Source organism: Mirounga leonina, unplaced genomic scaffold (assembly GCF_011800145.1).
Source record: "Mirounga leonina isolate KUSES-001 unplaced genomic scaffold, KU_Mleo_1.0 Mir_104, whole genome shotgun sequence".
Classification (NCBI taxonomy): Eukaryota; Metazoa; Chordata; class Mammalia; order Carnivora; family Phocidae; genus Mirounga; species Mirounga leonina.
The window spans coordinates 12,965,224-12,991,900 of record NW_023270231.1 but is presented as its reverse complement, the minus strand read 5'-3'; the positions used below and the strand labels follow the sequence as shown (position 1 = coordinate 12,991,900).

The 26,677-nt window shown below is 48.8% G+C and overlaps 1 protein-coding gene across 2 annotated transcripts in view; it reads right to left on the bottom strand.

The window, feature by feature from the left end:
* Positions 1–26,677, bottom strand: part of WWC1 (WW and C2 domain containing 1) — a 147,269-nt gene that overhangs the window by 41,185 nt on the left and 79,407 nt on the right. For both annotated transcript variants that reach the window (XM_035013898.1, XM_035013902.1), the window contains exons 3-9: positions 25,700–25,903; positions 14,934–15,010; positions 13,523–13,602; positions 8,461–8,590; positions 6,927–7,073; positions 5,660–5,733; positions 1,958–2,200 (exon numbers count right to left, since the gene is read on the bottom strand). In XM_035013898.1, the coding sequence (XP_034869789.1) occupies positions 1,958–2,200; positions 5,660–5,733; positions 6,927–7,073; positions 8,461–8,590; positions 13,523–13,602; positions 14,934–15,010; positions 25,700–25,903 (955 nt within the window). The remainder of the gene's footprint in view (positions 1–1,957; positions 2,201–5,659; positions 5,734–6,926; positions 7,074–8,460; positions 8,591–13,522; positions 13,603–14,933; positions 15,011–25,699; positions 25,904–26,677) is intronic.

Sequence of the window (26,677 nt, the reverse complement as noted above, 5' to 3'; positions counted from 1 at the left end):
ACACCCAACCATGCCAAACCTCCACCAACACACCCGGACCTCCAACACAAGCTCTGCAATGAAGACCAGAACTTGCTCTACACGACTCAGCAAGGTGGTGAGGGGCTCGGCATGGGTCTTGGCCAGTTCAATCCCTGGCGCTCTTCTTTCAGAGTCCCCGCCTGGGGCTGGCGGAGCAGGCAGCACAGGCCGGCAGATGGAGCCCGTGGTGCACAAAATCCTTGACTCAACAGAATGGAGAGGACTGTGGAATCTCCTGACTCTCCTTAAGAGCAGAGGCCTGGAAGGCTGTGGGGTTGTGGGGCCAAGAAGCAGCTGGGGCTCACCATTTCTACCTTCATTTGCCCCCTCTTCTTTGGGAGAAAAGTCACAGAGACGTGTTCTGGGAGAAAACGCAGGCCCCACCAGAGCCCACCAGGATGTCAAGGGGACTGGGAATCAGGTGGCCTCACCTTCCTGAGCGTGGGGGTGTAACCACCTGCAGCAACACGCAGGTGCCGAGGCCTCCTCCCAGGGGCGCCAGCTTGCCAGGCCATCTGGCATTTGTGTGTGATGCCTGGCACATGCTGGGAAGCTACAAACACATCAAGCATAGAAGTAGGGAGAGGCTCCAGAAGGTGGAGCTGGAATCCCCACAAGCTGTAGCTCAGTACCTGGGGTGCTGGCTCAAAATGCAAGAGCTTGGGCTGCGTCTCAGGGCTGGGGAACTGGTCCCTGGGGAGAGGCCAGGGAGTCCATGCTCCAACCAGCCCCCCGTGTGAGTGCTCAGCAGCTCTCAGAAGTGGTGGTGGGGGCCCACAGAGGGGGAGGGTGGAAGCAGGGGGTAGGACCTGGGGTGTTGGGATGTCTGATGGTGATTGATGTGTGACTGAGGTCTGGCAGGCCTGTGGTGCCCTTTCTGGATGTGTCCATTCCTGTCCTTCTCAAAGGCCCCTGGAGTGGAGAGGCTGATATGTGACGATGAGGAGCATGATACTCCCAGTCTGAGAGAGAGAGAGAGAGAGAGAAAGGGAGAGATCGGAGAGAGGAACAGAAGAAATGGGAGAGAAAGAGACCTAGAGAGAGAACAACAGAGTCCGGGGGATGAACACAGACAGACAAACACAGGACCAGAAGCAAACGGCTGTAGACATAGACAAAAGACCGCTGGGTCGGCTTTCTCCTCTCTTCCATAGGATGCTCGCAGCCATGAGCACTGGACTCTGATGTGCTTGCTTACAAGGGGCCAGGCAGAGCCTGCTCACCTTGATCCATCTGGCACCCCACCATGTGCAAGTGGGGCTTATTCGGGTGCTAGGGTACGATTGAGAGTTGGGTGCTGTAGAGCTCAGAAGGCTCCCTGAAGGTATCTTAGGACCCATCACGAGGTGACGCAGAGAGCGTACATCCAGGCACCTAGGACGTCTGGCCTGCTTCCGCTGGGGTGTAGGCAAGTTTACTTGCACCCCCCATTCTAAACCAGTGTTCTGCAAAGTGCAAACTGAAACTCCTCAGCCTGAGGTGACATTAGTGGGTCATGACCATCATGAGAAGAAATGCAATGTAAGAGAGACACTATCAGAGGGCTACCCCACATAGAAAGAGTATGCACTGTTTCGTGAAACTTCTGTATCACGGGAGTCACTGCCACAAAGTTGGCAAATGACTGCTCTACATTACATAGGGTTATGTGGCTTACTTTAGTCAGAAGATAATTTCTGAAAACCTGCACCCGAGCAGACGTTTTGGTACTGGGATTCCCTGCGCAAACTCCCAGGGAGCTGGTATTCTGGATGGTGAATCACTTCCCCCAATTTGCGACTTGGGAGAGTTGTGGGATCTCTAGGCTGAGTGTTCTTAGGGCGGAGCCCAGGTGCCCCAGGTGGTCCCCCTTGCCCCTTCCCCTGCCTGGGCTGCAGCACAGACTGGCAGCGAGGGTAGGACCCCACGCGCCCTCCTGGCCCAAGCCCAGCCCCACCTCTCCGTCAGGGCCTTGCTCTGCGTGTCCCGAGCTGCCTGCAGATCCTTCTCCAGCCGCTTCCGGGCCATCTCCAGCTGTTCCACCTCCCCCTGGGTCCACTTTCGAGGGCTGATGAAGCGCATCTCCTTCAGCAGCTCCTCCTTCTCATTGATGAGGATCAGCCGGTCCCTTTCCGAGTCTAGCACTCCAGGCCAGGCCTCGCTGTCAAGCTTGGCCAGCTGGATCTTCAGGTTGGCGATCCTGTGGGCAGAGAGGGGCACAGCGGGAGCAGGGTCACAGACTGTGTTTCTAAGGTTATGTACGAGGAGCCATGACAGCCTCAGAGCCATCTCTGGTGGTGACTGTCTTCACCGGACCAGCATGTCATCTCAAGGAACCTATTTTTATCTAACCAACACATGGGGTGCCTACTCTGTGCCAACAACGAGTAGGCTCTGCAGGGGTGGGGAAGAGACGTAAACAAGGCAATGTCCTTGCCCTGAGGGACACGAAGGCTGGTAGAACAGAGAGCTGGGTTCATCACCAGGCAATAACCTCCCACCGCCAGCTATGGGACCTTGGGCAAGTCGCTTCATGTCTCTGAAGGGAATAACGAAAGCTTCTTTGTCATGGGGTTGTGGTGGAAGGCTTTAGACATATTCCATGAGCTCTCAAAGCACGGTCTTTGTCACGTAGCAGGTACTAAAACGAATGCTTCTGCTGCTACTGTTTTATTACCTGGTTCGACCACTTATTAGGTATAGAACGTCGGGTGAACTCCCTGAGCCTTGTTCTGAAAATGAGCAATAACGTATTCAGAGGAACTGGCACTAACAGGTGCTCAACCAATGGCCATCGGGGGCCCACTACAACGACAGCAAATACTGCAGTTGCTAACCGCGTATTCCCGGTCTAGAGACTGGGGTCAGAGGCCTTGAGCCGGAGAGTCTTGGCTCTGGTCTTCTTGACAGAAGGCGCCATTCTTAGACCATTTTGGGATCGTGAGCTTCTAGCACAGGGCCTGGAACACTATAGGCACTTATTAAATGTTGAAAGGAAGGAGTTGGGAGCTCCATCCTTTAACCTCTTGGAGACACAGTCTCCTCACCTGTAAGGTGGGGTCAATAATGGAACCTGCAAGGTGGGTTATGAGACCCGAATGAAAACTTACCATCAAGAGCTCTTTATACATTGCCAAGCGCCTGCTGCACAGATATAAAGTATAATTATCTTTGGACCAAAATAAGATCCACAATATAACTAAGATGACTGCTACAAATATCTCAAAGCAATCATGATGCGATCCTTTAGGATTTAGCTTTTGCAAAGACCTTCAGCATCACATCCTTGCCCCACCAATCCCTACAGTGTGGATTAAGACCTGGCAGTGAGGTTGCTGGACAGATGTCCACAGAGGAGATGGATCACCTAAGCCTGCACGTCATAAACACGGCCGGCACTTGTGGAGTGCCCAGGCCTCGGCACTCCCAGTCCGATCTTATCTGCGGATGTGTGGCCCAACCCTTCATTTATAGAAACACCGCTGGGGACAAAATCTCCACAGCGTGTCGTGAAAATTCCATGCAAACACATCTAGGTTTGCTCAGTTCCCAGCCACCTGCATCAGAGGGATTCCTGGAGTCGATTAATTTATATGCCACATTCACAAAGAGAGTAATCTGGGACAACTTTGTAGCTTCTGCCACTCTGAGGATGGAGTGATCTGGACAGGTCTGGCAGGGGCTCCACTAGGCTCAGTACACTGAAGGGGTGATCGATGCTTAAGGCTTAGATGTACTTTTTTGTGGAGCTTTCCCAGTGTTCCTTAACCTTCAGGCCACCCACCTTTTGGTGGATCTGATGAAAAGCACTGGACTCGCTCTGCAGAAATGCACACATGACAAAACTTAGCGAGCAGACTTTTCATTACAGCCACCTGCCCTCTCTTCTTTAAGCCCTGCAGCCTCTGCTTTCCATTCAGCGGGCCGCTCTCTCCTTGACATTTAAACTACCTCTGGGTGAAAAGGGAGGCGTGAAGCTGGGTAATGGCAGATGAGCCAAGAAGCTCTGAGATGAGAAGTTTAATGGCTCAAGCCCAGAGGGGAGATTTCAGTCCTTGGGTCTCTCCAGAACTGATCCTCTAAGACAGGCATTACTGCAGGCTGGAATGGATCCAGGGTTCAGAGTGGTCCCCTTCAGAGGGGACAAGTGGCTGTCCAAATGCAGAAGTCCTGCTGTTTTGCTGGGCCTCTAGGGGGAGCTGAAATAATGCACAGAGTGTTTTCTCTACCTGACCCAGGATCCAATTGCTCCTCCTCCTGTTAGTAATACTCCACATTTTCTTTGGGAAATCACTCCTACCATACTTAAGTCACTTGGGTCCCACAAAACTAATCTCAATCCCCTTCCCAGAGTTAGGCACATGACGCATGCCTGGACCTTCAGAGAATTCTAATTCCTCCAACTCTGCAACAATGATTGGTTCACCAGGAAAACCCAGGGAGCCTCAAACTCAAAATCCGTTAAATCTGTTGGGAAAGGCAGGTCCTCCTTCTGCTGGGGTTGCTAACCTGATAGTATATAACTCTAGAATTGCTGGGGGTCACCTTTACATTTTGATAGGAAAGTCTGTCAATACAAAGGCAAGCAGGGTAGAGAAAAGAAAAACTGAGTCTATGTAACATGATTTGAATTCCTGGATCCAGCTGTGCCTGAAGTTGGTTTATCCTAGGACTTTGGAATTCAATAAGCCAACAAATTTCCTTTGCTGCTTCTTCTAGTTTCTGTAGGATTTCCGTCACTGCTGCAAAGGGTTCTGCGGCTCACACAGAGTTGGCAGACGGGCAGAGCCGGGCACTGCCACACTCTATCTGGCCTGGCTTAGAATGTCCATGGGCCAGGCAGCATGTGGATACAATATGCCTGGCTTCATTCACCAGCACACTTTGTGGATTCTTTCCCAGGAAGGCTGGCTTCGTGCACACGGAGATCACAGACTTGGAGCTAGACTGTTCAGAGTTCAAAATCCTAATCCATCATCTTGAAAAGTCATAAAACATCTTAGATCTTACCTTTCTCTTCTCTAACATGGAGATAACACAAACTATGCTATAAGGTTGTTTTTAAAATTCAATGAGATGATACACATACAAATGCTTTAATACAATACCTGGTGCATAACAGATGCTCTAAAAATAACAGCTTTGCTTATTGTTTTAACTTTATTTGTGGCGGTGGCAGCCAACTGCTTAGGAGCCCGTGAAGCCACAGAACGTCTAAAGTCACTGGGGTCTACACAGTTTGTAAACACAGCTGGCTCCCCATTGGGCAGGAGACACTGAAGTGTTCAGCGTCCAGGGTCTGTTTCGCCTTATTGCTAAAAACCTCAGTTGTGCTCCTTCAAACCAGGCTACTTACAGGATCATTGGAAAACCCTGATTATAGAAACCGAGCCAAGTAAGTGGAAAGAGAACGAGGCTCTGAGGTTTCAGAGATCTGGGTTCAAAGCACAGTGCCACTTTTTACCTAGTTAAGTGTCCCTGGCTCAGTCATTTCCTCTCTGAGCTTCAGAGAGGGTTAAAATATAAATACCATAATCCTCATCTTCATAATCTTGGAGGACTAAAGAGAAGGAGGTGTATGAGAAGTCAGGCAAGGAGCAGACACTGTGCAACGGTAGTTGCCGTAACTGGAACCATCCCGCCCCCAGCCCCTAATTACCTTCTCTTAGCCTCTTCATATCGAAGGCGCAATCTGACCTTCTCTGCCAACTGATTGTTGCTGCTCGTGCCAAACTGGGGGAAAGAACAAAGTCGGGAATTATAGGCCCATTGTGGCCGGTGCGGAGTTGGATTTCAAGAGCTCATGAGAGACTTGACAGCTTGCGTGGGAAGTAGCTAAGAATAGCCCCCAATTACTGAGTTGGCTGTGTGATCGCAGGGAAGCTAGTCAGGCAAAGACACTTTCCTTCCTGCAGGCTGTGGGAAGACCCCCAAACTCAGACATCCATCACTTCCAGAAGAGAAGCGGAGCGCCCAGAATATCATCTTGCAGCCCCGAAGGGCTTGGAGCCCATTCAAGCTCCAGCAGCATGGAGGACAGCTGGTCAGGAGGAAACAGGGGCAGCCAACATACAAGAAAGGCATCCTGGGAGAGCTGGGGAGGGGCTCCGCTGAAAACTCAGGGAGGCGGCAGCCAGGACTGAAACACTGAGTGATTGAGAAGAGGGTCCTAGAACCGGCAGGGAGGCCTACGGTGGCTTATAGCTGGACACTTGGGTGGCATGGAGAAGGAGGGGACAGCCTATTGGCCGCATCATTCTGTCAAGAGCAGCAAGAAGCTCCAGGGCTCATCCAAGCAGACATGGATAGAACGTCTCTTCACAACTGGGGACACAGCTATAGGAAACAGAGAGGAATAGCATTTAGCCACGGAGGCTGGGAGGTGGGTCTGCTCAATGTCACCTGTTCTAGGAAAACAAAAGTTCTCCAAATGAGCCAGACGGCCATGGGTCAGTCCTGCTCTAAAACTTCCATGGAGTAAATCCGGATGGCACTCACACTATTCACTACAGTGACCAGCCTGAGCTTTTGAAGAGAGCTGTCTGAAAGCCACATGTAACGTTCCGAGATGAACAGAGGGGAAAATATCACCTGATTTATAGCTGGTGAAAGAAAAGCAGAATGGTGTTACAAATCTGTAAGAAGGGAACCCAAGAGAGACCCTGGTCCTTCAGACCTGCTTTCTGTGCAGCATCTAGAGATGCAAGCACATGGCCAGGCAACACTCAGGACCTTAGAGTCAGCGCTGGCTTCTCCTCCACACCATCACCTCATGTCATCCTGGGGCCAAGCGGTCTGCAAGAGAACGGAGCTCCAGGAGGCTGAGTTAGCAGCCAGGCCCAGAGAGACACCGGTCAACTCCGCAGGTGAGAAACGAGAAGGTGACTGCCCTCTACAGCCGTCTCCTGGACGCACAGCCTACTCACACTTCCCGAGATGTCCGTCTGGGAGCTCACGTCCAGGTACTGTTTCGGCAGCGGGAAACCTGAACTCTCCAGAGAGCTGCCGCTGGACCACAGGTCAGAGTGGGACCCTCTTTCCGTGCAGAAGCCATCCTTCAGCATGGCGAGGCTCTAAAGAGGGGAGGGGGGCAGGGTTAGCAACACAACTGCCCGGGAGGCAGCTCTGGTCTGCCGCCCTCCGCGTGCTTCCCTCTCCACCTTGCGTCATTCAGTAGGAAGCCACACTCACTCCGTAAGGTAAGTAAAGAGCTAGCAGTAAGTGGGCAGTTGCTCGGTGCTGGGCACCGGGCTGGGTCTTTTACTTGGGAGAGAATGCTATGGGCCCCGGCTCTGGAGCCACACTGCCTACCTTGGAATCCTGGCACTGCTACTCCCTAGCTGTGTGACCTGAGCTAGTTGATTAAGCGCTCTGTGCCTCAGTTTCCCCTCCTGAAAAGTAGGAATAACCATAGGTCCTATCTCATAGGACTACCATACTGATTTAACGAGATGACCAGGGCAAGGTGCCAGTACAGTCAATACTCAGCACCTGTCAGCGTTAGCATCAGCTTACTGAATCCTGACATCAGACCTGGGACTGATAATCCTAGGATTGTCCCCATCTTCTTCATAAGGGAGATGTTGCATAGAGAAGCTGGCAAATGGCAGAGCAGGATTTGGTCCTGGTCTGTCTGACTTAAGACTCAGTGCTCTTAAATGCTAATCACAATAGGAACATGGCTCCCTGTCCACCAGGGCCTGAATGTTTTCACTGGGCTGCCCTGGGCAAGAGCTTCGAGATCATTCTCTTTGTCATAGAGCGTAAAGCTCCCTTCACCAAATCAGTTACAGCCCCTCTGAGCCTGAATCCTCATGTGCCAATGGGAACACAAACAAATCCAGTATCTCTGAGGTCAGGGTAGTTCCTGTGAGGGGAGGTGGAGTGTCTAGGGATTGAAAGACTAGGCTTCTGAGTCCGTGTTCATGGGTTCGAATCCTGGCCCCACCACTGATTCTGAGCTGTACTGTCATTATCTGCAAGAAGGGGATGAACTAGGTCTGGTGTAAGAGATAAGTGAGGCATGATGCACGCAAAGTGCCTGGCACGTGAAGTCACATCAACTCTCATCTGCTCGGTCCTCAGCACAGACGGAGAACATGGGATGAAATACTTATGAAGATGTTCCATTCTGATGTTGGGGCTATCGGTGTCGCAACAGCCTCCCTATCCGGTTCTTTGAGAGGGAAGCCAGGTGGCTAGAAAGAGTGGCAAGGACATGACCTTTGGACTGGAGCAGAGGGCTCCTGGAACAACTCTGCCAGCGACGTGACCTTAGGCAAGCCACCTAATGCTTCTGAACCTCCTCTCCCTACTCCATAAAATGAGACTGAAAGCCCAAGAAAGCCAGCGATGGGACCTCAGTGACTGCGTAGCGTGCAGAAGCAGCCTGAGTCCGGGCACAGAAAGGTGCTCAGGAGAAATCAACGTGGGATCCCCATCACTGGAACTCTCTCGTACCTTAATGAGATCTTGCTTTTCTTTTTCTCCACAAGTGATGGCCTTCTTGATGGCTTTCGTTTCTCTCAAGACAGCCTGAGCTTCATCCAGTTTGTAGCTGCCCTGAGCATCAGACATTTTCTTATCGATTCTAGGAAACAGTCAATGGGGAAGGTCAGACAAAGATAGGGTGAGGGATGGAGTCTCCCCTGGGGAAAAGCAGACGACAGACATCAGTCCCGTAAGAAGATTCCTCTCTGTCCTGCACAGCCTCCCTCCCCAGGTCCGGCCTATGGGATAAGGCACAGCAGGTTCCAGTGAAATGTCTCACGGTGTGGGGCTGCAGAATCGACACCACCCTGGAAGTCAAGGGTCCTCTAAGCATCAGCTCTTACAGGAAGCTTCCCCTGATTACCTCCCTGTGTCCTCTAGGCCGGGCTAGGTGTTCCCATAACACTGTGCGCAGCTGTGACCTACAACCATTACGTTGGGTTCTACTTAGTACTACGTACGGCAGTGTCCTTGACTGGTCTCTGGCAGGCTTGGGACACGGGTGCGGCTGAATCTGCTCAGTATCTGGCATAGAACATTCCTTTAACTCGGGGTCTCTCAACCTCACTATCTTGACATTTGAGGAGGATGATTCTTCATGGTGGGGGCTGTCCTGTGCATTGCTGGATGTTTAGAAGCATCCCTGGGCTCTGCCCATTAGATGCTAGCAGCATCCTGACCTCAAGTTGTGACAACCAAAAATGCCTCCATACTTCGCCTAATGCCCCTTGGGGGAGAGGAGCAAGATCATCCCCGGTTGAAACCCATGGACTTCTTAATAAGCATTTGTGGAGTCAACAGGCATAATGAAAGAAAGTTGCGAATGATGAAAATCTCCCAGCCCTGCTACTCAGTAGCATGACCTTGGGCACAGCCCTCAATGCTTGGAGGCTTGGCTTGCTCCTCTAAAAACACCTGGATAATGTCACCTGCCCAGCCCATGTTCATGAAGCTGTTGGAATGTCAAATGGATAAAGGATGGACAGTCAGGTGGTGGACTAGGATGTATGGGACCAAATCAAGCTTATCTAGGCCCCCCATACAGGTTCATTTTGGTGGCAGAAAAGAGTTAAAAAAAATAATTAAGGGTCTCGATGTCACTTTCTGAAGATCAGACCAAATCAGAGATGGTGGAGGTCCGGGCCCTCTGGCGAAGGAGGCTGTGGTGTGGAGAAGCTTCAGAGGAAAGAGATAAATTTTAACTGCTTCACATTTTCCCCAAAGGCTAGGCCTGAGGTCTCAGTCCCCAGTGGAGAAAAGGAAGTCTTACAGTCTGAGGGAACACCACAAACCCATTATTTCGGGATGAGAAACCACTCACAGGCATTCCTCTCTGGTTTCCTGCTAGAGGCCAAACTGTCCTGGGCTAAAAATAACCTGAGTGGGGAATCACGGATGGCGGGAGCAGGTTTTCATCCCGGTCTGTCTGTGCCTCCGAGCAGGAGAGAGGGAGAGAACCCGGGTCTCAGCACGGCCCTCCCCCTGCCTGTCCATTATTTCAGCCTCCGTGGAGAGAAAACAAAGCCCCATTTATGTCTCCCCACTAAAAATAGCCTGTCTGTTCCTTTCGAGGACTTGGGCCCGAGCAAGCCTGCCAGGTTGGCTAAGACTGGTCTCAGATTTAGTTTGAAAAATTAGTCTAAAGGGAGCTTTCTGGTAGCAGAGGCCTGCCTGAGATGCTCTGTGGAGAGGCGGGACCCCCAGGACAGGAGGTGGCCCTGCCCCAAGGTGGGGGAGGGGTGCAGGAGAGATGCCATTTGCTTGAGTGGGGCTGGGGGTTCTGGGGAGGGGGCTGTGCCCTGCTGTCCTCTGCCAACAGGATGGCTTTGAATCCTCAGCAGGATGAGACAGACGCGGTCTGTCTGCTGGGCCCTGGGCTCCTCAGACAGCCTCTACCTGATTTCCCTCAGGGGCCTTAGCAACCCAGGCTCTGGAATTTGGCTCCAGAGAGGAGCTCCAAGAGGGAACACTCTTGGGATTGGGGGGTGGGGGGAGGGGAACAAAGGGTCACCATTATGTGCTCACTGAATGAATCTTTTTTTTTTTAAGGGAAAGAAAAATTGTGTGGCTGTAGGGGAGAGGAGGGTGTAGTGGGCTGCCTGTGTTTTAGAATTTCCAAATCACGCAGCTGTCCAGAGATTCACACAGCCACTAGCCACAGCACAGCCACAGAGAAGGGCAAAGGCTCTGACAGGAGTCAGTTCCTCTCGGTCTTGTCCGGACAACTCTCACCTGGGCAGGGCAGCTTTGGGGACATGCAGAAAGATGCCGCATGGCCCTCCACCCACAGGGATGACATGCCAAGTCTCAATTCTTTCCTATTTACAAGGGCTCGAGGCAGCTGACGGACCCAAGTCCCGAGCTTTCGTCGCGATTTTTCTTTTCAGTCTCCGAAGAGGCATCCTTCAATTCTCATCAACCTTTCCTTTTTTTTTTTTTAAAACTGGGGTTGCTGACCATGAACATGGTCATGACAGATGGACGAGTTTCACCTTCTCCCATGCTCTGCTAAGGGAGGAGTCTGAGAGGTAGAAGTGATGAGATCATCTCCCACCACTAGCCTCTGAAAAAGATCCCAGGGGATGTGGAAAGAGGGTATGTTTTCTGGGTATGAGAAAAAGGTTATTAAGGATGAAGCCAGGAAGGAAGGTATTAGCACATGAGCGGCAAAACCCAAAGTCTTGGGTTCTAATCCCACTCTGCTGCTTACTGGCTGGGGGGGCCTACGGTCTACTTTCAACCTCGTCAGTGCCCTCATCTGTAAAGTGGGGCAGAACAAAAACTTCTCTTAAAGGGGGAGAGACAGTGAATTGAGGTGACTGATGCAAAATGCTTATGCAGCAGAGCTGTTAGCCTGGGGCAAACAGAGTTCATCTGAGTCCCTCCCCAAATCTAAGCCAGCAACTAGCTAGAGGTCACCCCCTCACATCCCTCGCCAACCCTTACACTCACTGCCAGGCCCTGTCACACACTTCAGTTTCATCTTCACAATCACTTATTTTTCAGATAAAGAAACCAAAGCTCACGGGGGTTAAGTCACTTTTGCAAGGTCCCAGGGAGCTGGGATTTGAACCCAGGCCATCTGCCCCTTGAGGCTACATTCCTAACCCTCTATGCCAAGGTGTGCATGAAAGCAGATGCCTTCCTCTGCACTGAACATGGAGCTGGCTTCAGGTAGGGAGTGTGGGCGTCAGGGCTGCCATGAGTCTTATCTGGGCCTGATATCAAACATCGGTTGGGTGGAGGGAGGAGGAAAAAAAAGGAGGCTTGTCTTTGGGGTTTCAGCGTCAGCTTACCAAAGAACAAGAGTTTTCAATGCTGCTACAGGGTGACAAAGCGGTAAAACAGGTTTGTGGTGGCTCAGAGAAGAATGGGAAATGTTCTAACCAGAAGCTCCTGAGGATTGCAGGAAGGGGGAGGAGGGGAGGGCCCCTGCGGTAAGATGACGTGGGAGTGAGTAACCTTTAAACTATGTGTTCAGAATCTGGAGGGCTCATGAGGTTATTTGCTTTATAGATCACAAATAGGACTTTTCTAAACTCATATTCCTGCTCTTGACTGTCACAGGCATATGGATATATACATATATTAATAACATATGCATCTGTATAAGCACACACGCATAAAACCATATTTTATAACAATTTATAATACAAAAAAACATTATACACAATTTATACTTTCTTAAACCTTGTGTGGTGGGGGGTTCATGGTAGCTCCTCCCCAGGCAGTGGGGGCTTGGAGGATGGGAAGATGTGATTAAGAACCAATCAACCCCTGAGAGTGGTCACAGTTCCCTCGATTAACAGAGCCTGGAGACAGACATCCCAAGGCTCGGAGCTGTGGCCACAGAGTGGTCGGGGTGGATTTGAGGTTCAGAGGCTGAGGAAAAGGTATAGGCAGAGAGAGAGAGAGAGAGAGAAAAGGCAAGTGACTAGAGAAGCAGCTGTCTGTAGAGATGTGGCCTCCCTGGGAATCTAAGGGAGGTGTCCCTTAGAACAGAGAAATCAACTGGCTGCTCTCCTGGGGCTTCCAAGAGGGCTCCAGACACCGCTGCAATGACTATACACTGAGTCCATCAAATACACTGAACGTGACTCAATGCATAAGTGTTCGTTGCATGTGTGACTATTCATAACGATAAGCTAATGCTTACTGAGCACTTACTATGTGACTCGGTTTCCTCACCTATAAAGCGGAGTTAGCTAAGAGAACATTCCTTAGAGTAGTGATGAGGATCAAATGAGGTCACCCAGGCAGAAACAATGAAAGTGCTTCCCGGCAGAGAAACTGCTCAGCGAATCTTAGCTAGTATAATGATAAAAGCAATCAACACACCTGCTCCAAAAAAACAATAGAGCATGGTGCCGTGCATGCTCGTCTAGTGATCTGTGTGTCGTGGAAGAGAGCCTCGTTCCTTCAGTGGGGCACACTAGCTGCTCATCTTTAGGGGCCAGGGGAAAGAAGAGTTTGTTTTGTTTGCGTGTGTACCAGATCCTACTGGATCTCCTGGAGGAGATGAGACAGGTGCCCAGAAAGGCCCAGCAGTACTTGTTTCTGTGACTGGCTGGTAAAACTCAACAGAATGGGACAGACTTTAATGGCTTCAGGAATTCAGAGGACAATGAGAACTCTGGTTTGAAGGGATTTCCCTTGGGGTGCCTGGGTGGCTCAGCTGGTTAAGTGCCTGCCTTCAGCTCAGGTCATTATCCCCGGGTCCTGGGCTCAGGGTCCTGGGATCGGGCCCCCGCATCATGCTCCCTAAGCAGGTAGTCTGCTTCTCCCTCTGCTCCTCCCCCTGCTCATGCTTGCGCACTCTCTGAAATAAATAAAATCTTCAGAAAAACAGAATGAAATGATTCCCCTTGTCTCTTTCTACACCTCAACCTTGGGTGACAGTATCTTCAGTAAATACCAGTGGACTAGAACTGGAATTGAATGATTAGAGTGGCCTTACATGAGAGAGACAGACATAGGGGCAGGAAGGGGAGCATGGGACACCCCCACGCTCTGCACGACAGAGTAGACTTACTTCTTCAGGGTCTGAAAGCCACGCTCTTTGAACTGCAGCTCTTGCTGGAGGTGAACCATCTCTCTCTTGAGCTTGTTGACCTGGATGGCAGAAGACCACAGAAGGGGCTAGATCAGTGATTAATGGAACCACGGGCTGCCTTCTCCTCTAAGGGGAACCCAGAGCCCCCCACAGCCCCTGCATAATGACTCAGGTCGATATCCCTTGGCCACATGGTCCTAACACCTTCCCCTCACTGATGTTGCCTTGGTCTCTGCAGCTGCTCATGCAGTCAGCATCCCAGCCCAGCTATCCTGCAGGTCATCCTGGGTCAGCCCTCACTTGAGGGAAACAGGAAGTGGACAGGTGCTAGCGGCCCTGAGATAGAGCTTCGCCTTCCCACTGCCTAGCTGGGTGACCTCTCTCAAGCCACCTTGCCTCTCTGAGCCTCCCTTCCCTATTCAGACAGAACAGAAACATGGTCATTCGCAGGGCTGTGCATTACCTAAAGCAGGCGATGGGTATGGGAGTGCGGTGCATGGAGGCGAGAGGCAAGACATGGCTCACGGAGCCAGATTTGACCTGCAGGAATGCTTTGTTTGGCTTGCAGTTATTAAATCAAAAAAGTTCATTGCTAATAATGAAATATTGAGAGATTTCCTATAGTAAGCCTAAGTATAGCTGTTTTCTAAAATTAGAAGATCTGCTGACACTGAGCCCTCATTCCAGCATGGTCCAAGAGGGGAGGGCTAAAATTCAACGACCCCTTTAGACAGGGCACAGCTCTCTAGGTTGCTCACTTCCCACCACTCCCTCCTGCTTCACCCCGAGCCCACTGCCCCCTTTTACATTTTCTTGCAGGCACCTGACTTTGGAGAACCTGCTCGAAGTGTAACTGAACCAGTGTTCCAAATACTGGCTTTACCTTGAGCAAGTCCCTTAACTGCTGTGCCTTAGTTCCACATCAGGACAATGGGGATCCTATTTATCCCCAAGAAGTCAGGAAGTAATTATTGTGACGTAGTTAAATAAGACGATGGAGAACAAGCAACAGCTAGGAAGACAGCGCACGACGTGAAGCACTGTGGAGGCAGCCTGAGTCCTTGTGACCCTGGGCAAGTTCCTCAGCTCCCCTCAGCTCGTGTGTGCTCGTCTTTAAAGTCCAGACACTGACAACAGCTGCTTCACGGGCTTGCTTCGAGAACTCAAGACAGAAAGCAGTGAGCACTGCGCCGGGGATGCCGTGAAATGGCAGCGGCGGTTGCCATCACAATTGCTATGACAACTGCCACCCCCGCTATTATTCGGGATCCTGGCAGTCGGCACTGGCCGCCACTGCCTGGTGGAAGCACCTGCTCTGGGCTTGTGGGCGGGGAGGGGCCCGTGGCTGCTGCCGTGACCCCCTTCCACAGGACACGCAAAGGGGCCCTACCCGGGATTTCGCGGTGGCAATTTCAGCTTTCAGGATCTCAGGATCATACTTGGAGCTGGATGATGAACCCGACACCACTGCAATGAGAAAGGGGAAAAAAAAAAAAAACAGCTCTGTAGGAGAAACACATTTTGATAAAGATGGCTTGTTTGGCCATCTACATAAACCCAGAAAGGAATGACTAAGAGTCCAACAAGGGGGGATCTGCTAGATAAATAGGGTGCATGGTTAAATGAGGACAATACGACTTAATGTGATTTTAAATGATGGTGCAGGGGTGCCTGGGTGGCTCCGTCCGTTAAGCATCTGCCTTCGGTTCAGGTCATGATCTCAGGGTCCTGGGATCGAGTCTTGTGTCGGGCTCCTTGCTCAACAGGGAGTCTGCTTCTGCCTCTGTCCTTCCCCACTCCCTTCACTCTCTCTCTCTCTCTCAAATAAATAAATAAAACCTTTAAAAAAAATAAAATAGGGCGCCTGGGTGGCTCAGTTGGTTAAGTGACTGCTTTCGGCTCAGGTCATGATCCCAGGGTCCTGGGATCGAGTCCCACATCGGGCTCCCGGCTCAGCAGGGAGCCTGCTTCTCCCTCTGACCCTCTCCTCTCTCATGCTGTTTCTCTCTCGCTCGCTCTCTAATAAATAAATAAATAAAATCTTTAAAAAATAAAATAAAATAAAATAAAATGATGGTGTAGGGAAATCCTGAACAAGGGAAAATGTCCAGAATGTGCTGCTACCTGAAAACAAGTGTACAAAAAACTATAAAGAAAGTTAAATTTGGAAAATATACAGTTAACAGATACACGTGCATATGCATCTAAAAAAAAGCACAGAAAGAAATATACCAAAAAGGTAACACTGATATCTACTCGAGATGTAGACGATGAATAATATCTTCATCTTTGTATTTTTCTTTTCTACATTTTCTAAGATGAACATATTTTTATAATCAGAAAAAAATTAATAAAAATATTATTTATCATACTTCAAAATATTAATGTATATTTTTAAAGGAAAATAAATTACTCATAATCCCAACACCCCAATGCAATAATCTTTTCTCACAAGTTACTTTCTACTGCTTATCCACAGTTCTTTCTTTTTTTTTAAATTTTTTATTTTATTTATTTGAAATAGAGAGAACATGAGCAGGGGGAGGGGGGCAGAGGGAGAGGAAGAGTGAGAAGCAGGCTCCTTGCTGAGCAGGGAGCCCAACGTGGGACTCGATCCCAGGACCCTGGGATCATGACCTGAACTGAAGGCAGACACTTAAGTGACTGAAGACCACCCAGGCACTCTGGGTATCCACAGTTCTATTATGTAGTTGTAATCTTACCGCATTTTTAACAAATTTTAAAATAGTATTTAGGTCTTGAAAAGATACTTAAGATTTACAAAAATGAGCACAACAGAGTAAAATATATTTAAAGTAAGGAAAATGAGACAAAGGAAATCCAAGAATGAGGAAGCACACCCACAGGTGTGAGGTTAGTTAGGGCTCAGGCAAACAAGGAAGGTCCCACTTCCTTACCAGGTGCCACAGCCTGGCTCTGAGCTTCCTAACTGGTGATGTAAAGAGGGAAAGGGGCCCGATATAAGAGTCATGGTGCCCTTAATGCAAACACAACCTCATGGTCAGGGAAAGGAGAGGCATTCTTGGTATGGAGGCCAGAGAAGAGTTTCTCCCGTGGGGCCTTAATCCTACCATCCGTACAATTCCATTCTCCCCCACCTTTCCACCTACTGTCCCCTGGACACTGTGTGTGCACAGCGATATCACCTGCTGGGGCCTAGAGTTTTCTGAGGATAGAGACTGGTGGCAATTTCCAGAGTCCAAAGGTAGAAGTGACAGTTGCGAAGGGGATGCTGCTCTTTGGATTTGGTTAAAATACTGGAACGGATCTTCTGATCACGCACGAGGAAAGTTAAAACGTAACACTGGAAAGTTCGGGAGAAGTGAAATGAAAGTGTTCTGCATAATAACAGAAAAGATGTTCTGCACCAAAGGCAGTGTTGCATTTCTGCCCAGTTTACAGTGATGACGACGACGAAGGGGAGGAGGAGGTGGAGGCTGGGTTTTACTACAAGAGATGGGTGGCAGGGATACCTGGGGGGGGGGGGGGGGGGGGGAACCTTGTGGTCCTCCTTGTGAGCATGGAACAGAGACTTCAGATACAGATTTTTGTTTCCAATTGGAAGCTTTCATTCCTGCATTCTCATTCCTCTGGTGTTTGCTGGACTTCGGGATTTCAGGGTGGGACTTGGCTGGGTACATAGCTGGTGGCAGTGATTGAAGCCATATTCCCCAGACAGGCACTTTTCAACAAAATTTTAAGGTTGTTAATATTTGTTACCCACTGATCAATTGTAAAAACACGGTGAAGAGAGTCACTGGTGAGGAAGATGGGGATAGCTCAAGAAGGAGGGTGTCCGTTCTGTGAGCGCCCCATCCTGCCAACCACTCTGCTATCAGGCTGTGCCGCTGGACTGGGGTTGACAATTCAGGGAACTGTAAAGGTGAGCGTGGAAGGAGCAGCATGGGGAGAGCCCTTGAAAAATTGCAAGACCTCACCCTACCAGGGAGAACATGGCTGTGGGGACCAGCAATGCCACCCAGAGCTGACCTGCAGAACGTGGAGGTGGTCCTAGGGCATGCTCAAAAATCTTGGGAGGGAAGGGAACCCAAAAAAGAACAGACTCCCACCAACTGGGCCACTGGGGGCTTGAATTCTTATGCTCTGGGGTACCACTGCAAAATGCACTCTCTGGACCCCAAAGCTGCTGAAATGGGATGTGGCCTGTTATTATTTTTTAAGTAAACATTTTATCTAACTAAAAAATACATGTGGAAAGGTGCACAAATCATGTGTGCAGCTTGATGAATTTTCACCAAAGAAACACACTCGAGCTCTTTCTGCCCATGGGTCCTGTCTCTATGCTTTAATAAAACCATCTTTTTGCACCGATGGGGGGAAAAAAAAAAGGTCACACACTCAACTAATCAGCACTGCAATCAAGGAACAGGTCATCAGCCTCCCTCCCCTTGGACCCCTATCCCTTCACTATTCCTCCAACAAAGGAATTTTATATTCAAACTGGACCTTAAAGGCTGACTTGAAGTGCCTACCTTTTTATCGTTTTTAACTGTTAGGCTTTTATTCAAGTTATATACAAACACCAGTTTAACAGTCCAACACAGTACAAGGTTTTGCTCTAAAAGAACATTCCACAGGGCCCTAATCCCATATCTCACTCCCCAAAAGGGAGCCATTTCAATGTGTTCAGCTAATTTCTTGGTTATCAAAAAGCAGCAAGGTATTTTTGGTTTAGGCATTATTTATTCACTTATCTCTCTGGAGGCCAGGGATTTAGCTTCCTTCCCTTCCACAGCCCCGACACCACACGCGTGCCCCCCTCCCTGCTCCCCATCCTCACAGACAGTACCATCTTCCCATCTCTGGGAAAGCCACCTTCAGTGTTTGCATTACTTTTACTTTGTAAACACTCCTCGGGCCAGAGGCATGCAGCTGACTCCGCTTACTTTTCCTTTCCAGCACATTTTTGGGGGTTTGTTTTTCCTAGAGTTAATAATTGTCATTTTTATGCTTGCTCACTTTCTACAAACTTCTCACAGATTCCACCTCATGCTCTGCCAGTTATCTGAGCCTCCCCTCCCAGGGTCCAGGCAGCCGGTCGGCTCCCTGCCCGGTTCCACTTTTGGGTGCTGCCTGGCCCGGGCACGTGAGCTGGTTGCTCTCTCTGCCCTGCAGGCACCCTGAGATGCCTTCCTTACCTTGCTCCTCTTTCCTAAATACCACGTCTTCCTCTCCTACCAGCTATTTCAGTAGAACACCAGCAGCTGCCCAAGAAAAGGAGACCACAAAGGAAACTTTTGAAATCGTGCCTGTCTCAAAATATCGTTGCTCTACCCTACAGTTGATTAAAGGTAGTTTTGCTGGATATAGAATTCTAGGTCGGAAGTGATTTTCCTTAAAAATTTGAAGGCATGACTCCATTGTCTTCCAGGTTTCCAGTGTTACTGTTGAGCTATTCTGAGTCCCAGGAATTTTTGTGTGACCTGGTTTTTCTCTCTGAAAGCTTTCAGGATCTCGGACGGCTCCATGTTTGAAGTTGCACCATGGGTATGTCTTGGTGTGAGCTGACTTTCATGCATTGTGCTCGCTGAGAGCCCTTTCAACCTAAAAACTCTCCTCCATCCGTTCTGGGAAATTTTTCTGAAATTATTTTACACGATGCTCCTTCTCCTCTGTTTCCTCTGCTCTCTCTGGAACTTTTATTACTCTGATAGATTTCCTGGCCTGGTGCTCTATTTTGTTTTATTTTTCTCTCTTTCATTTTCTATCTCGTTCTATTTTTGCTCTACTTTTTAGAAGATTTCTTCAGTCTTACCTTCCAGTCTTCCTATGGATTTTAAATTTCTGCTATTGTATTTTAATTTCTAAAGCTCTTTTGTGTTCTCTCAATGTTCCTTTCTATAAAATGTAGCATCCTGTTCTTGTTTCATGGGTATGTAGCTTCCCTTGAGGTTTTCTTCTTCATGCAGACTCCTTGGTCCCTCCACACACCACGCCCTCCACCCCCAATTACCACGTGTTTGTTTTCATCTCTATTTTCATGCCAAAGTCTTTCCTCAGATATCTGGAATCTCAGCTGTCTGCTCACATTTAAGAGTGGGGCCCCAAAAGCAGACTGGAGTGGTTTGTTGACTGTGGGTTACGTGGTACATGATTTGGCTGGATTGTTTCACCCAGAAACTTTTAACGGCTTCCCATCTCTTTTATCTGGTCAGATTCCCCAGCCTCTGCTACTGTCCAGCCTGGGTGGAAAGAGCCTGGCACCATTCTGGAGAACCAAGTGGTACATGTGAGCTGAGGTCTCAAATCCTGTGTGTCCATGTTCACTTCTCACTATGTTTTCAGTGTGATTCATCCCAGCTTTGAACTTGCCTTGTATCCCGTAGTCCAGAGATTCTTTATTCTTTTGGAAAAAAAACCCCTGAAAAACTCTTCAGTCTTTCGCCAAGTTGGGGATGGGACGAACCAATTTGGGGAGGAGATCTGGTAGTCCTACACAAAACAGCTTTCATCCAGTCCTCTTTATTTGAGGCCCTTCTCACTTCACTTGCTCTTCCAGAGACAGCCGTGGCTTCCAATTCCCACACCTTTTGCCAGTGACCTGTGTAGACCAGGGTGCTGGTTTTCCTTGTGATTGACCCATATTCTTTCCTCAGGTCTATCGGATAGGTTGTCACCTGCCCATCTAATTTCCAGCTTCCACATCTTAAAGTTGCTCTTTTTTTCTCCCGGTTTCTCTGTCTTTGTGCATGTATTCCTTAAAAAAAAAAATTCTCTTATTTGATATTTACTTTGTTTCAGGAGTGAGTGAGATCAGGTGGGTGGTTCAATTGGCATTTTTAACTGCTAGGTTCCCGATGATTTTTTTTTTTTAAGATTTTATTTATTTATTTGAGAGAGAGAGAATGAGAGAGAGAGCATGAGAGGGGAGAGGTCAGAGGGAGAAGCAGACTCCCCGCTGAGCAGGGAGCTCGATGCGGGACTCGATCCTGGGACTCCAGGATCATGACCTGAGCTGAAGGCAGTCGCTTAACCAACTGAGCCACCCAGGCATCCTCCCAATGATTTCTTTTTCACATGGGAGACCAAGGCCTGGAGAGAGGAAGGAACATGATGAGGTCCCAAAGAACCCAGCTCTCCTGAGTTCTCATCTTTCAGAGGACAGGAGGATCCAAATGTAACACAAGAGCCTTAGAATTTGACTGGCTGATTTGTATTAAGAGAAGTGTTTTTGCGGTCAGATACTCTTGGGTATAAAGGCTAGCGCTGCCACTTTTTACCAGTGTGACCTTGGAGAAGCTCCTTTCCCTTTCTGGGCCTCAGTTTTCTGATCTGTAAAATGGGAATGACAGTATCTTGTAGGACTGTTTGGAGGGGGAAGATTACTTTATTTTTTTTAATTTTTATTTTTTAAAGATTTTATTTATTTATTTGAGACAGAGAGAATGAGAGAGAGAGAGCACATGAGAGGGGGGAGGGTCAGAGGGAGAAGCAGGCTCCCTGCCGAGCAGGGAGCCCGATGCGGGACTCGATCCAGGGACTCCAGGATCATGACCTGAGCCAAAGGCAGTCGCTTAACCAACTGAGCCACCCAGGCGCCCGGGGGAAGGTTACTTTAAATAACATATGTGGAGTGCCCATCATATTGCCCTGCAGGAATTATAACAGGTGCACATTAAATGTTAGTTCTCTTCTCCTTCTCCATGGAGCTAGAGACTGCACCAGAGGTGACAACAAAGTCTCCATCCCCAGGGCAGGGCCCCACCTGTGGCCAGGCCCCACTGCAGTCAAGGCCAGGTGGCAAAACTCTCACAAGCCTGGGCAGGCCATCTGAATTAGAAGCAAGGCATGTGATCTCACCAGTCTATCAACATGTTGCAGAGCTTGACTTGGAAGGCAGACCTGGCTTGTAAAACCCAAAGAAAGTCATGAGACTTGAACTGGGATGCTTAGGCTGGGGACACCCCAACTCCTGCTGGTTTGGATCTCAAATCTAATTACCAGAGATGACCCTAGTCACTTCAGATGGAAGTTCTTTAACATCCAAATCAGTGGTGCCTTTGGACTTGATGGAGCTCTTAGGAGCATCCAAGAGTTATATGACAGGACTGCATCATTGCTTCCTACCGCTGATCACGTATTTAATTCTAATTGGTTAAAATAAGAATAAATAGATCTATTAAAATCTTATGTCATTTCAATGCCAGTGAATTAATGATGTCAAATAATTGTTATTATTTATTGAGAGCTTAAGAATATCACAAGTATTATTCCAAGTACTATATATCTGTTAACGAATTTAAGCTCCATAACACCTCAGTGAAGGTGATACCAGTATTATGTCAATTGTATAGATGAAGAATTTGAGGCAGAGAGAAGTGGCATAACTTGGGCAAGGTTACACAGTCAGTAAGCTGCATATCCTGGATTTGAGTCCAGGCAGTCCAGCTCCAGAGTCCACACTCTCAAAATATTATGTGAAGTATTTCCTGCCAAGAAGAATATTGAACCATTAACATGTTCTGAAGGTACTGTTTTATCTATACCATTGGTTTTCGACTCGGGGAATTCTGCACCCCCCTAGAGTACATTTGGCAATGTCTGGAGATATTTTTGGTTGTTACAACCTGGGGTGGAGGGGTACGACTAGCATCTAGTGGGCAGAGACCAGAAGTGCTGCTAAACATCCCACAATACACAGGACAGCTCCTACAATGAAGATTTAGCTGGCCCCAAATGTCAACCATATGGAGGTTGAGAAACTGACATGGACCCAGGAGAGGAGGGGACTATTAACATTTCATATTTAAACGGAAGGAATCTCAGACGTAAAGAGATGTGAAGCATGTTCCCCAAGAAGACACAGTTAACAGTGGAATGGAGATTCAAACCCAAGCCCTCTGACTTCAGAGTCCAACAACTGCCATCTCCCACCGCCAGGCTTCTCTGTGGGAATGCATTATTCCTGCCCATTTGGCTCTTTTCCCCACCCTGACCTTTTATTTTGGAAACTATAGGTACAGAGAATTTGAAAGAATAATAGATGTCCTCCTCTACCTAGGTCCACCAATTTTTAACATTTTCCCACATTTGTTCTATCCATCCTTCTGTCCACTCCAATTCTCTCAGTGGGACACCTGGTCCGGAGCAAGCCCTCAACGAATGATTATTGAAAATGGTGACCAAAAATGAAAGCCTATCCTATAAGCCACCAACGTGTCATCGGCAGCTACTGATCAGTTCACTTACACTGATGGCATAATTGTTTCTTTTTGTTCCTGCTTTTTTTTTAAAATGAAGCTGCAGGTAGGATGCCATGTGCATGTCTTCGGAACAAGGACATTCTCCTACCTAGCCACAACATGATGATCACACGTAAGACAATCTTCCAAATGCCCGAGGATGTCTTCTATGGCTGCTTCCCACCCTCCACCCCAATCCAGGGTCTAATCAGGGTGCAGACATTTAATTTAGTTTATGCATCCATAGCTTTTTTTCCCCCAAGTCTAGAATAGTTTCCCCTCTTTCCAGTTTTTCAGTCCCCCCGACCCCAAAGAGTCCAGGCTGATCATCCTGTAGGATAGTCCACATTATGGATCTGTCTGGCTGTGTCTTGATGATTTGATTGATGGTAAACATTTTTTTTTTTTTTAAAGATTTTATTTATTTATTTGACAGAGAGAGAGATAGCGAGAGCAGGAACACAAGCAGGGGGAGTGGGAGAGCGAGAAGCAGGCTTCCTGCCGAGCAGGGAGCCCGATGTGGGACTCGATCCCAGGACCCTGGGATCATGACCTGAGCCGAAGGCAGACGCTTAACGACTGAGCCACCCAGGCGCCCTGATGGTAAACATTTTTGTCAAGAAGCCTCCATGATGTTCTTACTGCACCACATCAGAAGGCGCGTGATACCAGTTCGTCTCCTCATGGTGAGGCTATTTTACACCTATGTGAGGTGGTGGCTGCAGCGCTCTCCCATGCGAAAATACACGTTACCCTCTCAAAGTAGTAAATGGTTTGTGGGGTGATAATTTGGGTCCATGTAAAAAGCATCCTGTCCCCCAAAATAAGAAGTATTGTTTTTATACACACTTGTCACTTTTCAGAGAGGAAGAGGGCTTCAGAGAGAAAAAAAATGACCCTACCTCTTCAAACCTGCGTTTCAGTAGGGACAATAGTATCTCCCTGCCAGGGCTGTGGTATGGATCATGCTATAAACCGAATTGTGTCCCCCGCCCTCTCCCCACCCCCATCCATATGTTGAAGCCCCAACCCCCAGTGGGATGGTGTTTGAAGATGGGCCTTTGGGAGGTGGTTAGGTTTAGATGAGGTCACCAGGGTGGGGCTTTCATGATGGGTTAGTGACTGTACAAGAAGAGACATGAGACAGCATGCTGTCTCTGTCTCTCTGCTATGTGATGACACAGTTAGAAGACCGCCATCTGCCACCAGAGCCAGACTATGCCAACACCCTGATCCTGGACTGCACGTCTCCAGAACTATGGGAAAATACATTGCTGTTGTTTAAGCCACCTAGTCTATGAGATTTTGTTATGGCAGCCTGAGCTGCCTAAAACAGATCAAGTGCTAAAACACTCAGGACAGTCTGTCAGTCATTACTGGACCTAGAAAAAGCAAATGAGTATAATACAGTTCTCTTCCATCATCTGAGATGCTGGGGGTTTGCTTGAGTCACCAAGGAAAAGGGCAAGGCTGGGACCGTGAGTAATTGGTTAAGTTTTGTCCCCCCTGGTGCACTGAACTCCTCAAAGCAAGGGCTTCGCACAGGAGAAGTGTCCAGGGACCCAGCCGAGCAATGGCCACCATAACAGCATATGGCCTAACGCTGGCCCAATGCTGGCCCCTGGCCCACAGTGAGAATGCTAGAGGGACAGACGGGCTGGATTTAGAACTTACTGCCACCTCCTGCCAGCTCTAAGACCCTGGACGTGTCCCCGACCCCTCTAACCTGTTTCCTTATCTATGACAGGGGATATTTACTGTGCTTGCCCACAGGGTTGTCAGGAGGATTCAATGAAACAGCATGTTCGGCCCGACATATTCTAAACACCCAGAAAACATGGGGGAGGCCTGGTTATTAGAAATAGTGGTAAAAGACAAAAAACACAGAAGAACAGGGGTGTGGGCTCCTGAGCAGATACCGTTCTGCACTGCACCGGGAATGAAGGACTTGGGGACCCGCATGCCTGTTCTGGAGACACCAGCGTGAAACGGGGAGACAGGAGCCCCGCCCTAATGGAGTTAATATGCCAGCGCAGGGAACACAGACAGACCTGTAAGCAGGTGTCTTGGGACACACGCTACGAAGAAAATAAACAGAGAGCCCTTACACAGGCTACCGCTGGGGAAGGGGGTCTGTGGATAGAGTTGTCAGAAGCGAGCCTCTCAGAGATGACAGGAAGAATGAGACTGGAAGGGTAAGAGGCAGCCAGCTGTGCAAATGGACAGACAGAAGAGCATTCTAAGCAGGGGTGCAGCAAGAGCAAAAGCCCTGAGGCGGAAAGGTGCAGGGCAGGCTAGGGGAGTGGGGGGCTCTGGAGCCTGGTGAATGAGCGCCTGAGGTGCGGGGAGTGGCCGCAGGGGACGAGGTGGGGGTGGCCGGCAGGGGCCTGATCACAAAGGGCAGTGGAGGCCATGGAAGGAACAACAGGAAGGTTTTGTTTTTTTTTTTTTTAAATTGTGGTAAAATATACATAACATAAAGTTCACCACTTTAATCATTTTTAAATGTCCAATTCAGGAGCATTGAGTACATTTATATTGTTGTGCAACCATCACCACCAACCATCTCCAGAACTTCTTCATCTTCCCAACTTGAAACTCCATCCATTAAGGACGAACTCCCTACTCCCCACACCCCCTAACCTTTGAAGGGCTTTCAATGAGATCTGTCAGCCAACGGGTAGTCGGGTAGTTGGAGACGATTGCGAATGAATGAAAGGAATGGAATGAAAATGGCTCATGAATCACTGCAAGGCACAAGCAGGAGCAGGAATGGCATCGGAGAGGGATGGTGGTTTGCACGAGAAGTGGAGATGGAAGGAAACAGGTAGATGTGAGAAGCACTGAAAGGCAAGCCAGGCAGGACCGAGCGCGGCCATTCCCTTCTCCCTGCAGAGGGGCTGGTGGGGCGCGGGCGGTGGGAGGTACTCACAGCTGACCTGGGAGCCCAGCTTGTGCTCCCAGACGGCATGCAGCTGCTGATACTCCTGCTGCGCAAGCTCCAGGCGCTGCCGCTTCACCTGGTAGATCTCCTTCTGCGCGCTCAAGGCCTCCTGGGCCACCACCAGGTAATCCTTCAGCATGTGCTCCTGCTCCCGCCGCCATTGTACCCGGGGGTCCTCGATCTGAGTGGTTTCTGGAACAGACCCCAGACACCCTCGGTCAGCACTTCACAAATGTCTTGTTGGGTCGGTGGCCTGTGGAATCCACTAGCAGAAATCAGAAAGCGTGGTAAATAGAAAATCACGATAGAAGCGGATGGGTTCAACTTACCTATTAAATCCACTTGGATTAAACAAACAAACATGAAATAAACCAGAATCAGTTTCCATACCCAAAGTCAAGCCATCTCAGAACAGCCAAGAGAAGGACCAGGTTTGAGTTCTAATCTAGACAGAGGCTCAAGGACACTTGAGGTGCTTAAGGTCAGCTGTCTTGGTCGAGTAAAGAAAAATAAATCATATTTTAGAGGCTATGAAAAAAATAGGGACCCCATTTCCTGCTGGAAATGTAAATTAGAATAGACTTAGAAGAGGACTAAATGATTATGCAAATTAAGAGCCTTAAAATGTGAACACCCTTTGATCCATAATTCCCCCATAGTAATTTATTATTAAATGTAATAAAGTAGTCAGGCAAAGATGCATTTGTACCAAATCAGGATGATAATAATAATGATGATGATGATGATGAAAATAATAACTAGCACTTATTTCATGTTTACTGTATGCCAAGCACTGTTCTAACGACTTTACATCTCTTTACCCCTTTGATCCTTACACTAACCCTAAAGACTAGATTCTGTTATGACCCCCACTACTCACAAGAGAAAATCTGGACACAGGTCAAATAACTTGCTCAAGGTCACACAGAAAAGAACTGGCCAAAGCGCCTTGCTGCATTTTACATA